Below are 15,569 nucleotides of genomic sequence, written 5' to 3'. Positions count from 1 at the left end.
CTTTTTAATAAAATGCAGGATTGCTGTCAATCATTGTTCATCAACAATGCTGTCAAGTAAATGAATTATCAACCATGGCCGATCATAAATCAGTGTTGTTTCAATGTCACATTCATCAACATCAGGTACCCTCGACATTGCAATGTTGATTAAATCTTTACTCATAATTGAACATTTGATATCAACTGTTTGGAGGGTTCAAATAAGAACCCTAACCCTAATAGATAATAGTGACAGCATATTTATCAAGTTTTGGAAAAATTGTTATAACTGTGATAAATATCTGATAACAGTCTAGATAATTGGCTTCCAAGGTTAGGCCTACATTATGCAACATGTTATTAAATAATTTATGTAAATAATTGTGATAATGATAAAATAATAATGGATCATTTTTCTAGATTTAAAGAAACAGACACTTTCCAGGCTAGTGATTGTCATACTGAACCTCATTAACGTTGTTATTTATTGTAAACTGGCAGCATGTTTCAAATGACTATTGCACGACATCAGCAAACAATTTAGCACTGCTGTTTGGTAATTAGTTAAATAAATTAGTTAACGCAGACTACTCAAGCCTGAAATGTGCATCACATATATACTGTGGATGCAACATGGATACCAAGTGAGCAAAAGAGGGGTCAAGAATACTGTCACTAGTTTATCAAATGATGATGGAAGATGAAGTAGTAATCCTCAGGCTAATGGGTTCAGAAGATGTCATGAATCCCCAAAGCTGACAATTCACATTAGAATCAGGCATTCCAAAGTAAGATAAAATGATTTGTAGGTGGTGAGGTGTGGAAAAGAAAATAAGGTATCATTTTGTCCAGTCATCATAATTATTTTTAGATTTGATTAGGTTTTGCCACTTCCATTTGTCAATAATAAATAATTTGTCTAATATAATGATTTAAATACATGTTCATGTCTTTGGGGAAAGAACATCTGTTAATATACACTAATTCTATTTCGCTGAGTCAAATTTCATCACCTCATTTTGAATGCAATATTCAACCTGCATCACAACGCTACATGGACTCTTGTGAGGATAGGTGGATGAAACGTATAACTTTTAATAAACAAATAAATAAATAAATAATAAATAAATAAATAAATAAATAAATAAATAATCTTTGAATCAATTAGTACACCATCATTAAATGCACAAATTAAAACCCATCCAGCCCCGGTGCGTGTTACTCCAAATAATTAATAATTCGGCATTCGATTTTTGGCAACTCGCTACTCAGTTCAAATTACCACCAATTTGTGCAGAGAACACTGTAAAAAAATCAAATGCAGAAGTAAAGAACAAATGAACATTGTTTGAGATCATGTGAAGTATAGTAGTTTGACAAAGTATCAGTTATACTGAACATATTTGTTAATTGAACCATCAAGACCCAACACCCATGAAAAAACGGCTCTTAAAAACCACATTGACACAAAAACAATGTTTTTTGTCCAAGTAGAAAAGCAAGTTCATTGATTGGCTCCAATTCGATAATTATTTAATCAAGCACAACCACGTTAGAAATCACTCAGTATCCTGTAATTAAATTCCTTATCCCGGGCTTTTTGAAACAAACATTTATTTGCTGAAAATTGGCTCAAGAGCATCACTTTTGGGTTTCAGTGTTTGTTGTAGGCTTTCTTTGTGCAAAATCACTTAATCACGCGAGAATCCCCATCTCAGTTTATTTGGCCAACACCAAGTAAATCATGAAAGCCGATGATAGATTAAAGTGCAATCACTCTGTATTGTGCTGAGATCTGCCTTGGATATATGCTCAGCCACAAGATGTTTTACCAATGCACTAATGACTCATTCAGAGGCTAACAAAATGGAATAGATTAGTTTTGATAATATTTTCCACTCAGAGTTGTGCAATTTCAAAATTACATCATTGTTTGACAGGTGTGACATTAAGTGCACTGTTTGTGTTTGAGATGTACATACTATCAACATATGAAGAACATTTATTTGACATTCATTTCTAAGAAATAATTGACCAACAACGCCGACAAAAAATACTGGATTTTATATTAGTTGTACTAAGTCCATCTTGTTATTCCTTTTTTAATCACTTCACTGGTTTCTTTTATATCAAACAAATTATTTTAGGTGCATTACCTGACATGTTTCGGCGGTTTCTTCCGCCTTCCTCAGAGGCCTTCATCACTCTGATGGAGCCGGAAGAAACCGCCGAAACATGTCAAGTAATGCACCTAAAATAATTTGCTTGATATAAAAGAAACCAGTGAAGTGGATTTCATATTGTTGTGTTCTGTGCTCAGTGGCTTCAATTTTCGTGATGGTGAATAAGTGGAATTGTTCATATATTCATTCAGTCAGTGATTTGTACTGTATATAAGTCAGTGACATGTGCACACATCTTAAAGGTAGACTTACACAGGGATGAACATTGGCACTTATATGATTGGTCTATATGTAAAAAAATGATGTCAGCACTAATATTCACGCCACTAAAATAATCTATAGTGATTTACGGCATTTTAGAAGATGAGATTTATGAAAAACTGATCCACCCAATTTTGGAGCTCGCTTCCTGTTTTTTTTTTTTTGTCTTTTTCATATCAGTCTGTCGACGTCACAGGAGGCAGGAAGGCAAGCAATTGGGAAAATTCAAACAAAAAATGAGCATGGTGATTTCAGCCAGACATGGGGCCAGCAGCACCTTCTTCGCGTCGAAAAAGCTCAATTCTGGCCGCCGGTGAGGTGTCACCAGCTTCTTTCCCGGAGCTGTCCAAGGTGGCTGCCTGCCATGCGGCGGAGTACGTCCCGCTGCCAGTTAGCTTGGTCATGTGCATTGTCGTACTGCTAATCAGCCGGCCAGTGCGCATCATCCATCCATCCATTTTCGATATTGCTTGTCCCCATGGAGGTCGTGCTGGAGCCCATCCCAACAGACTTTTGGGCAGTAGGCGGGGGACACCCTGAACCGGTTGCCAGCCGATCGCATGGCACACAGAAACGAACAACCATCCGCACTTGCACCCACACCTATGGGCAATTTGGAGTGCTCAATTAGCCTTACCAAGCATGTTTTTGGGATGTGGGAGGAAACCGGAGTGCCCGGAGAAAACCCACGCGGGCACGGGGAGAACATGCAAACTCCACACAGGGAGGGTCGGAGGTGGAATCGAACCGGCACCCTCTTAACTGTGGTATCGATCACAAAAAAATATCACCTTGTAGCCAACTTGAGACCAGCTTGTGTGTTCACTCTCCTTTTTCTTCACACTGCACGTGTCACAGACTAAACCAGCAACTTACGTAATCATAATACTGGATATGTTTATATATATTTTCTAAACTATCGAACTGAAATCATGCCCTGTTTTGGTATAGTAAAAGGACGAACATTTGGATTGCATCTTTTTTTTTTTAAAAACAATCATTCATTTTCAGAACCGCTTACAGATTTATCAATTATTAAAATAATTGTGACCAGTGAGGAGCAGTAAAATTAAAAAATGGAGATCTAATCCATGTAACCACTATCAAAATATGCATCAGATAAAATCATTCATGAATGATCTGTATTTTTGTGCATCATAACCCCTGATTGGAAGACCACTCATTTCAGGTTTTAATGTAAATCTGTAACATTCTAAAAAATGTTTTCGTTAATTTGTGATGGAAAACAAGACAAACTGCAGGCAAGTACAAAAAAACAACAAGAGTTTATTTTAACCATATTTTGTGTATGTACTACAAACTCTGGTCTCTATAATCAATCTCCATATCTTCTTAAAGGTCGTGTAACAATTCTTACATGAAAATCAATCTCTTAGTCTTTTACAGCACATTGCTTTTTTAGACGGCTGGTTGGTACAAGTAAAAACAAATCTGAACAAAAACAAACAGCCACAACAAAAAAACACCTGTTATTGATTCTTTTAAATGATGCAGTCTTAAAAATGTATGTTTGTATAAATCTACAACTACAACTGCATTTTGTCTCAAAAATTGCTTATGTCAAAACAGAAATATTTCAATATCTTACACACATCAGGGAGCTTGACTAAAATGCGATTATTTGACCATTTAAATTTCCATACAACAAAACTGCAAATAAAGACAAAATTGGAGTAACAGACTTGTGTGTAAAATGAGTAGAACCGGAGCATCGAATAAATTAACTAATAAAGAGAATTATAAATGCAAATTCATGATTATTGTGTGGCCACCACAGAACACGATTGTGTGGCCAGCACAGAGCACGATACAGGATAAAATTTTAATTGTCTATGGAGTGTGGACCTATATCAATTAATTAGTCATGTATGAATGTATGACATTTGTTTTACGTGCAGCACACATGTATGACGGTGTCTTTTAAGCACTGCCAACTTAATATTAGTAGCCGATACAATATTGATACAAACAGTGGGCATGCTGGGTAGACTCACTATCTTGTGCACCTCAAAGTGCTCATATTCTATACTGATGTTTCAAAATCCTGGAGGGGGAAAGACAATTATTTGTCTTCAGAAGTACCATTGAGGTGAGAATGTTTTTTTTTTTTTAAATGTAAAAATGTTCTAAATAAAAATGATGTGATTTCAATAAGAGTTATTGTACACAACTTAGGCTATGTTAAGTCTGACGCCACTGATTTGACTGCGGGTGTGTAATCTCGATGGAACCCTGGTGTGAACCAAACAAACAGACCCTGACCGCTTCAAGAAGTGCTCTCTGTTCGCTTCCAAGTGAACTCTGGTGCAAAATGGGTCACTTCAGCTCAAATGTGAATGCAGGAAAGACCAAAGACATAGACCGATGTTGAAATGAAAACCCCACAAAAACAAACAAACAAAACAAGCAGAGATTCAGGGTGTATCATGTACACAGTACAGTACAGTAGACAGTACAGCAGAGCCCGCATATTTTTGGTTCGGTATCCTTTGTGGATTGTTATGTGACCAAAATAATAAGAGAGAAAACTCATTTCCATAGTCTACTGACTATATGGTCTACAGTATATATGGTATTTATATTGTATTTAAGTGTCTCATAAATTGAAAAAATGGTTACTGTCAAAAAACTAAACGAGCTGTCCGTTAGAAGTCTATTGTGTGCGTGTATCTGTGCGTGTGTGTGTGTGTGTGTGTGTGTGTGTCTGTGAGTGCGTGTGTGTGTGTGCGTGTGTGTCTGAGGGGGTCCTAATTTATGACTGATGTCATTTGAAATTACTGTGTACAGCATGTACGATATTTATTGTAATGAAGTTTTTTTATCATGAGATAACAACTGGTTAATCTTATTCATAAACATGCCAAAATACTCGACCAAAGCTGTGCTGAAGTTCCACCTGCAAACACTCTCTCACCTGATCTACAATTGTAAAATCTGTGATTGACAGCTGAACTGCAAAGAAAAGATGAAGCGCCCATGTCAACACTGGCTCACAAGAGAGACTGACTGTGGCACTGAATCCAGTGGAGGGCGTAACAGCAGTTTATCTCCCACCACCAGTTTCTGTTCTCACTAAGTGAATCCAGCAGTTTTGGGTCAATATACACCAAAGTGCCAATCACTGTAGCAATAACAGCAACAACATCAAGACTTTAACATAAAAAATGCAGCCCCTGAAGCATCCTTTGTTGGCACCATCAATGTGCAGTCAAATTTTCACCGCTATATTCATTCATTCATTCATTCATTCATTCATTCATTCATTCATTCATTCATTCATCGTCTGAACCCTTATTCTCATGAGGGATGCGGGCATGCCAGAGCCTATCCCAGCAATCTTTGGGTGGTAGGCGGGGTACACCCTGAACTTGTTGCCAGCCAATCGCAGGCTCTAATAATTCACCATCTTATAATTATTGACATCTGGTCAGGGACTCTACATAGTCTTTGTGCATGCTTAGCTGTAAGCTGTTTATTGTGTTTGGAAAGGTATAACAATGTTCGAAGATGTCTGTCAGCATTTGAACAATTATTTAAGTGTTTTGGGAATATAGTTTGTGCTATACCTATCGGTTAAACTATTCATAAAATTAACAATGATAATATTTTCGGGTAAGCATCAGTTTTTCACAAACATTTGCTGGACACCTGTTTGGGCCACTGTATGACATGACTATCTCTGCTTGTCAGTATAGTGTAGGTTAAACAGATTTGCAAAGCCATGTGTTTCTTAAATAACAGTAAAATATATTTTATATAAAACAGTACAATAAAAAATAGAAGCCAATGGACACATTTTTTGTTTTAAAAACAGAGTTTTTTTTTTCTCAAAATACATCACAAACGCTGCAATATTCTTCAACACCTGGGCTGTTAATACACTTGTACACTTGTGTTGTTTGACTAAAGTTTAAGAATGGCAATATTAGTACAGTGATCTCGCTGCATCTTTCATTATTATTATTTGGGAGGTAGGAGGTTGGCAAGGTGGGAAACCATACACAATTCTAAGTTGAATACACTTGAAAAGTGTTGGGCTTTCCCGATTGCCCACCGAGCCCCTCAAGTTATGTTGCTTGGCATTATTTTTCATGATGGGCTTTTGGGAACGCTTTCCTGAAAAGGGTCCTTTGCCCAGTTTTGCCCTTGGGCCAAACTGGTCAATTAAAATGTAAATGGAGCCGTGGGAGTAAGGCAGGTGTAGCATAAACATCTGGCTGGTGCCCGTTTCCCCACATTTAGCCACAAAACCGGCTGCACAGGGCCAAGTTGTGTGGCTGGCAGGAATAGGGTGTGTATGAGGAGCTGCCAGGCACTGCCCATGTGGAAATGTGGTACGCGGATTACAGGCAATGTGCTGAGACAGCTGTATAAAGGGTTTAAGCTCACCAGTCTACCTGCGAGCATGCAGTCCTACAGCCCTGTAGATGAGATAAGGGGTACATGCTTTAAAAGGGTAGCTTAGGAAACTTGGAAACATACGGAAAGAAAATCATGGGTATCAGTATGAATAAGGATGAAATATTGTAAATGTTTCAGTTCACTTTCTTGACAGTTTTCTTCCATTTTGCCTTGCGTTTGAGATCTGGGTGGTCATTTGGAAGCTGGGAAATTGAGTATAAGATTCTTCTTCTGCAAATTAAACGCATGGGATAAGTGGAGAGAAAAAATAAAATATTCGTCACAGCTACATGTCATTCTTAATCCTCAATGGTATTTTTGTTTCCAATAGGAAAATGTGGGACATATTGCTCATATGTCACAGTCTGATCAAATATTACTGACAATTCTGCTTAACACCTTGAAATAAGCGGTTGCTTAATATTTATGTAATGCAGTCATTGACTGTTCAGAAAATACTTTACCACTTACTCCACAGTTGGAGAGAAATGCCGTGTGCTCTCGATTGATTGGGAAAACAAAGTTGACAGTTTACCAAAAACAAACAGTCATCTTGTTTCATTTCTTTTGGACCTATTGTTGCTTGGCATAATCTAAGAAACATGAATCAACCAGGGTGCGGGACAAAAATTAAATGTTGAAGGAAAAAATAAATGATTTCCCTTGATTTAACGATAGTCTTTGTTTTTAAATAAATAACTTCTTTAAAGACACTTCTTGTAACAGACATACCCTAATTACCAAAGTCCCTAAATGAACATCACCAAGCACTGATTGGTCGAACACACGGTGGTTCATTCATGTTTGAGTCTTGCTGTCATTCCATTATTTGAGAAAAGAATGTTCAGATTTGGGTCTCTTGTACATTGTCTTTTGAGTTTGCCCGGATTAACAAAGGTTCATGCGCTGAGCTGTGTATGGAGTTGATAGTAGAGGCATGGTTGTATGCTGTTTTGTAGGCGTTGTAATGGTTTAGGTGCTCATGTTCAAGAGGAGGCAAAGTCAGGTGGCCCTCCATGCCCGGTCCTCCTGTAACGCAGTCCTCGTCCACATTAATGATCTCAATAGTGCGCGTGGGCACGTGGTGGTTCTGCTGGTGGTGCTGTTTACGCATTTTGTAGAAGATGATCAGCATGACGGCTGCCATGAGCGTAATTGCAACAAAACAGCCGATTATGATCTTGGTTGTCTTCATGACCTCGTCCAAGCCATTGAGGGAGCCTTCGCCACCAAATTCAGTGACAGGGATTGTGTAGGTCTTCTCTGTGGCACGGGTAGAGACAGGGGTCTGCACTGTGGTAGTTGAAGAAGTGGCTGAAACCGACTTCCATGTATGAGCCGAGGGAGTGGGGCCTCCCTTCTGTTGCACAATCGTGGTGAAACCTTCATTATGTGGCGTTTCTATCGTCTCTACGGTCACTGTGGTAAAGTAACTGAAGCTGCTGTTTTCAGTTGAGGACACATTGAGTGTCGCGGACGCTGTCGTGTTCCCGGCTGAATTACTGACCATGCACGTGTATGTACCAGTGTCTTGCATGGTAACGTTGGTGAAGTTCAGAGTGCCATCGTTCAGCACTGAGATTCTAATCTTGTATGCACCGTGTGTCATGATGGAACCATTGGGTGTAATCCAGCTCACAGAAGTCAAAGAGCTGGCTCGACATTTCAACTCTGCAGCGCTCCCCTCTGTCACATTTAGGTCAGCTGGGGGCTCCACAATAACAGGAGCATAACAGTGAAAGTAGTTTTGGTCAAGCTCACCAATGTAGCGCCCTTTATGGTGAGCTGGGGAGCTGCAACGGGCGCAGCAGCTGGTGTTTGCTGGTACCATCTCCTTGAGCCACCAACTTAGCCAGAGGATGTCACAGTTACAATTCCAAGGGTTGTGGTGCAAATGCACTCTCTCCAGATGATGCAAAGGAGTGAACAGATCATGGGGCAAGAGTGTAAGGTTGTTGTGGGCTAAATTTAGCTCCACTAATGACTGGAGATCATCAAATGAGTTTCTCTCTATAGTCTGGATTTGGGCATGCATCATCCATAGCTTCTGGAGATGAATGAGCCCCTTAAAAGAGCCAGGCCGGACCACAGACAGCTGGTTCCCTGACATCTCCAGCTCATCCAGCTTCACCAGGGGAATAAGGTTGGGAATTTCCTTCAGATTGCACATTCCCAGATTTAAGTAGCGAAGATTGCTCAGCCCTTCAAAGGCTCCCTCAGATATGTAGGATAGCCTTTTAAGCTCCCCAAGGTCCAGCCTTCGTAATGAGGGCACCCTGTTGAAGGCATAGGAGGGAATACTCTCAATGGGATTATTCCTCAGCCATAGCTCCTTTAGTTTGGACAGGTATTCAAATGCCCCATTTGGGATGGTGGTGAGGCGATTATCAAAAAGCTCCAGGGTATTGAGGCTAGCAAGTCCATTGAAGGCTCCAAGCTCAATTTTGCGTATGTGATTTTTACTCAGCTGTAGGATCTCCAAATGTCTTAGGTGCTTGAAGCTGTCCACTTTAATGACCTGGATGAGGTTTTCTTGGAGATTCAGGTAGCGCGTGTTGGTAGAAATGCCATCAGGGACCTCTCGTAGCCCCCTCCGTGTGCAGATGACTTTGCTGAATTGATTACTACAGGAGCAGACAGAAGGGCACGTCTGAGCACGAACCAGACCCGCAACCACCAAAAGCTGTAGGGCCAGGAGCAGCACAAAAAAAGGGTTGGACAAGGCCTGGTTCCACCTAGGACCTCGCATCATCTGCTGCTGCTGAGAGGAGGTCATCTTGTTTAACAATCATAATTCATTGACTGGTCCTCCACTTGCAGGAAAGAGGATCGGGGACAGCTGGAATGAGATTAGACACAAGACAATACGTGTTAGATGATGTACAGGTCGTTTTAAAATCATAAAGAATCAAATTAACTGCAATCATCACAGTGTATATCAGTATTTGGTGTTACAGCACAATCGCATTGACTCTCTTATGGAGTATATGAGATTAAGAAAGGAGCAGAGCAGCAACCAACATTTGGACTCACATTTGGATTTGATATTAGAGGCTTCAGTGACCTGAACAAGGAGAAGGGAACTCAACTACAGATATGCAAATATAGTGCTCCTAATGGGAGTGATAGATAGATTAAAACAAATGTGTGCCTGAGTGTAATTGGCAGTAGTGTATTTGTATGTACTTATTTACACTTTTCAAACAATATTTTTAAAACTAGTATCATTTGGAGTCTGGCTGTCTAAGGCACATATAAAAGGCAGGTTTACTAGACGAAAGCCGACAAATATTTTCAAAGGGAAAAGTAATAATTAATGTGACTAATAGAGGTTCTTTTGTAAGCACCAATTCCTATTTGAAACGACAGCGATAAATCAAAACGTCCAAATTAAAGTACCAGAGGAGGTGGCACCATTACAAAGCAATTAGTACATGCCAGGTTTACTAAGACAATTTTAGGGATTTGATTAAAGTTTTCATTTTGCATGACGGAATATATATATTTCACAGAATATGCCAATTTCTCTTCACCTGTCAAAAGTACAAGTGGCCTAAACAAAAAGGAATGGGGCTGATAGAGACAATTATTATTTCAGACAAATGAACCAGTGTTCATACTGCTATTGTCATTTGATCATGCAGTGGGAAATAAAGGTCTATTTCTTTGGGTTTCAATAATCTGTGAAATTAGACAGACCCAGGCTATGATGTAATACTTTTGTTCATTTGACAAACAAGTGGATTAAACTCATATGTGCTCTGTTCTGGGTTGTGCATCAGATACAAATGTCAATATAAATGCTTTCTCATATCTGTGCTTATTTTCAGTCTACTGCAAAAGAAAGCAATTCCAGCACATTTGAAAAGGAATTTTGTTTCCTGGATCCCTCACTGGCGACAATATGCCAGACATGTTAACTTCTTTCTACATTCAGGTTTTTCAGATGAGGCCACCACCTCACAAGAGGCTTTATGTATTATACCTTTTTTTTTTGTTCTCTTTCATTGTCATTGGATCCATTTAGTTTTCTTAGGCTGATTTTTATGGCACAAGAACATGAGGAAAATTAGTCTTGGCTGATGATGTTTATTACTATATGAGAGTGACTTATTGCTTTTATCTTGCATGATATGCAGGAGACACAATGATGGAAGAGTATAGAATGAGAGGCATATATTATAGGGGAAGGTTGGCCAGTGTTCTACACTTGAAAGAAAAAGAGTGAGGACAGAGAGGAAGAGATTAATGAGATAAAAATCAAATCAGGTCACTTCATGATCATGCCTCCATTCTTCCAACAGCTCTAAATATAAACTAAAACCTGCTTGATGGGTTCTTGCGGAGTAGTGATACGCACCATATCAAACACCGTTTGCACATTCCCTTTCCCATATAAATGTTGCATGGCTAATTCAAGGCACAGAGCTGTAGTTCTCAATGAATAATATTTTTACAATGGCTGTTGCATTACTCATGATTTGAGTCATAGTATTGGATTTCACTAAAATAGGGAGAATCATTCTCTAAAATGGTGTCCATTTAGGGGTCTGCAACTTACAGCTCCAGAGCTTCATGTGGCTCTTTGATCCTTCTGCTGTGGCTCTCTTAGACTTTGGCAAATACAGCAAATAATGAGTCATTCAATTATTCATCATCCAATCCGCTAATCCTCATGAGGGTCGCGGGCATGCTGGAGCCTATCCTAGTTGACTTCGGGCAGTAGGCGGGGGACACCCAGGATTGGTCGCCAGCCAGCAGGGCATACACAGATGAACAACCATTCGCACTCACACTCACACCCAGGGACAATTTGGAGTGGTCACTTAGCCTATCGGATGTCTTTGGAATGTGGGAGGAAACAGGCGCACCTGGGGAAAACCCGCACTGGCACTGGGAGAGCAGGCAGATTCCACACAAGAAAGATGGGACCGGAATCGCCCTGTGCCGCCCACCATGACTATGTCGAGGAAAAAAAAATCTCAAGAAAAGAGAACATTTACTCCTCCAACCAACATGAACTTTAAATACAAACATCCCAAATGATAATTTACAATCTTGTGATTGTGAAGATGATGTCTTACGGCCCTCGTGACCTAATGGTAATGCAGATGGTATCATTTGTTTGCTGTCGAGGGATAATTCAAGTTTGACTTTCATTTCATGAATACAAATAGACGATGACTATCTTCTTTGAAAGTAAGCCTCAACCAAGCATTTTTTTTTCCAGGATTTAGAATGCTTTTGATACAAACATATATATATATATATTTTTGTAGTAGCTCATAGGTTTCATAAATGCAACAGTGTTTTCATAGCATCAGGTAAAAAAAAACAACAATCAAAAATAAGATGTATGCAGGGTTATCTGCACTTATCAAAAGAGTTTATGGCTCCCAGTGATTTTTTTCCCTTCTATGAGACAGCGGCTCTTTATGTATGAAAGGTTGCCAGACTCTAATTAGACAAAAGGGAGGACCCCCTCATAGTATGGAAGCATCTCTTAACCATGGCTACAGTTGATGTGGCTGTAACTAGATGACATATTAGCGCAACACAATTGTAACCCGGCAATGATTTCGACAAATTGTGACCCAGTACAATGCTGACAATAAGAATGTTAATGAGAGACATGAATGACTTTAAATTGTCCCTGGCATTGTCTATCATCTGTTATAATATTTTGTGTTGTGAAAACTATATTCCTGTGATGATTCTTTGTCAAGCACTCAACCTGCATCAAGCTCATCCTTTAGAAAGTGAGTGTAGAGTAGAGACTTAAACTTGGGGGCGCAGTATCGGTAACATTTCAAAATGAAAAACGCAAGCAAAATTCTAAGTGTGTGGTACAGAACTAGACAACTGTAGTATTTCAGATATGATTTAAATGAAAATTTTAAATTGGAAAAAATTGAGCAGTTACACGTCATCACTGGCATTTCATTTCATTTATTTTACTCGCCTACTTTAAGAAGTTTATTCTCAAGTATTATAAGTTTGGTTTCATTTGAATAAATTATGAGAGCAGAATTTGCAACACAAGCTTATTTCTGGTTTGTTCAACCTCACATTGCACGTTTGACATTTGCTTCAGTGTTTTTCTGTGGTTTTGTAAGTAATTTAAATATGCATCAGCAAAGTGAGGTCAGCTCATACTTCTGAAGCTGTATGAGTAGTCTCCGGAGATCTGTTGAAACATCAGAGTCTGACAGTGGTCTTTCTACTGAATAATATTGCTAAATCCTGTGTTAATGCTCACATCACCAAATATATCATTTTAAATCAGGGATATCTTGCTTTTGGGTTTATAACTTGGTTTTATTCCTGAAGCGATTGACTCCTTTATCCTATGCTGGCTCTCTGATTTTAGTGTTCACTAGAAGCCGAGAAGAAAGGAACATACAAGTATGTTCAAACATAGTACGTTGTCTTCACATAAGAGGCTGGCATTGTCGTTGATTAGTAACTATGGCAAAGATGATCAACTCTGGCGTTGAATTATGTTATCATACAATACACCTGACAGTCATAAGGTCTGGGTTTGATTGTCATTTCAAGCTCTCCTGTGTACAGTTTACATGTTCTCCAGATGCTTATATGGTTTCCTCCTACATTTAAAAAAAAAACGTGCATATTTAGTTCATTGTAGAATGTATATTTCCTAAAGGGTTCAATGTAGGTGTCAATATTTTGCCAGATTGGCGAACAACCAGTCCATCTTGTATCCTGTTCTTACCAAATTCAGCTATGGATATAATCTAAACTAAATTCCTGAAGTCACACTAAAATTACATGTTTGTATCGAAGACAAATCACAAACTTATGTTAGCCGTTCTTAGTTGGGACCTTGATGTCAGTAGTTTGTTGAATTAGCTTTGGTGTATTTTGGCATTCTGTGGCATATGCTGCGTTTTCATGGTCTTCTGAATTTTTAGTTCATAATAAACCTAGGAGGCATTTTTTGATTCAAGACATTATGGGATGTCTTCATAAAAACTGGTTGGTTGGATTCAGGCACAGTTTGACTCAGTCACAAAACTGGCGATGCCTTTAAAAATACACTCTTGCTGTGCCAGTGAAATTCAAGGGTAGAGGCAGAAATGAATAGTGTTGCAAAGTCATCATCATTTTTTTACATTTTGCACCTTTATGTGTACTACTTGTACGGTGCCAAAAATATAGAGCGAGATGAGGTTGCAGGCATGAGCCCAGAAATCCAAACTAATTATCAATATTGAAATATACATATTAACAATACAATTTAATGATGAAATTATTATCATTTAGGGTTATAAATGGAGGAAAAAGCTTCTGATAGTGCTTCAGAGACTGCTGTCCCCAATGACCCAATAATAGGATGCTGAAGCTCCGATGACACAAGAAATTACACACATTTTACGTAACAGGAAAGAGCATGTTAGTAAAACGGAAAGGATGCACGTGATGAGGAAAGCGGAAACATTCATTTTATTACTGCCGGCCATTCACAGTTACCATGTTTTGACATGATGTAATAGGTCAACTGGAAATGTCCTTTGGCAGTGGAAGCTGAGCGGTGGTGTGTTGCCACCTAGTGTTGTGGAGTGTTGTGTGTGGTAAAAATAACTAAACAAAACACTTAGTAGAGAGAATCCGGATGAAATGGGAAAAGCATGCAAAGGAAAGCCAAAATCTACGTTCTTGAGTTTATTACTCTTCTCTCTTTCTCAATGCCAATTGGCCAGTGGAACACTGGTTGAGTCCCTTTCATCACATCAAGTGTATTGCGTCTCACACAAAGAGTGAGTTCTTACCTGCCAAGTCAATTACAGTTCAGTGGTCTTCTGGTCATTCTCATTTAAAACCCCCAATCCAACATAATACTGGCCCTGAAATTGAAGGAGGAAAAATAAAAGTTACCACTTCAACATATTGTGCTTTTATTTTCTGTGGAGTACAATATGAATAATGTACTGTGCTGAAAGCTTGGTTATATATATTTTTTTTAAACAGCCAAGCTGTAAAGGATGTAATAAAAAAAAAATCTCTTCACGATCTTCAAATAGTCAGTGTCATGCAGTAATTTGTTTTTCTGTCAACCTTCTTCTATGCATGATCTGCTAATGTCTATAATTCTATATGATATATACATACATGTATAATGTACATACTACATACACACACATAATGTATAGATATACGTATATGTAGACCACAAACAGCAGAGAAACAAATAATTGTCATCTAATTATTATTTGATCCAATGACCACATGTCCCTGTCATAAACAGAGCTGCTGCTTTAACAGCAGGATTAACGTTAAGGGGATGTCACTCAATGTGATACTTTGATTACATTTTATACCAAGCGTGGATTAGAAGTACAGAATAACACTATCAAACCAGTCTCTGTCTCTAATTTGCCATTCTCAATTGGGCTCTTTAGATATGAAAAAATACTGCAACTACGGCTAGCTGCATCAGTGCGACCAATATTATAGCCTATGCATAAAACAGGCAGTCAAAAGAAATAGATTCTCTCAAGCAGTCAGATGTCTTTATATCCCATTTATTCGATGAGATGGTGCCTCTTTTTAGACACATAGTCCAACAAAAATCAAGTCTGGTGTCAGTGTCTTATGCGCTACAACCCTTAAATTTTGACCTGCAGGTCAGACTACATCAGCTGCTAGAAATTAGCAGAAATGTATGCAAGGCAGAATCAATTGGATGCACAGTCACCCG

At 38.8% G+C, this 15,569-nt stretch overlaps 1 protein-coding gene across 2 annotated transcripts in view; it reads right to left on the bottom strand.

Moving 5' to 3' along the window:
• Positions 1 to 3,692: 3,692 nt before the first annotated feature.
• Positions 3,693 to 15,569, bottom strand: part of LOC148396530 (leucine-rich repeat-containing protein 4C-like) — a 39,652-nt gene continuing 27,775 nt past the window's right edge. For both annotated transcript variants that reach the window (XM_088379613.1, XM_088379612.1), the window contains 2 exons: positions 14,641 to 14,715; positions 3,693 to 9,686 (listed from right to left, as the gene is read on the bottom strand). In XM_088379613.1, coding sequence (XP_088235739.1) covers positions 7,692 to 9,623 — 1,932 coding nt within the window. In that variant the 5' untranslated portion in view covers positions 9,624 to 9,686; positions 14,641 to 14,715 and the 3' untranslated portion in view covers positions 3,693 to 7,691. The remainder of the gene's footprint in view (positions 9,687 to 14,640; positions 14,716 to 15,569) is intronic.

The sequence above is a fragment of the Syngnathus floridae genome, chromosome 6 (genome assembly GCF_059516105.1).
Source record: "Syngnathus floridae isolate MCC-2025c chromosome 6, RoL_Sflo_1.0, whole genome shotgun sequence".
NCBI classification, from domain to species: domain Eukaryota; kingdom Metazoa; phylum Chordata; class Actinopteri; order Syngnathiformes; family Syngnathidae; genus Syngnathus; species Syngnathus floridae.
Note: the sequence above shows the minus strand (reverse complement) of the source record. Positions and strands in the feature narration are given on the sequence as shown.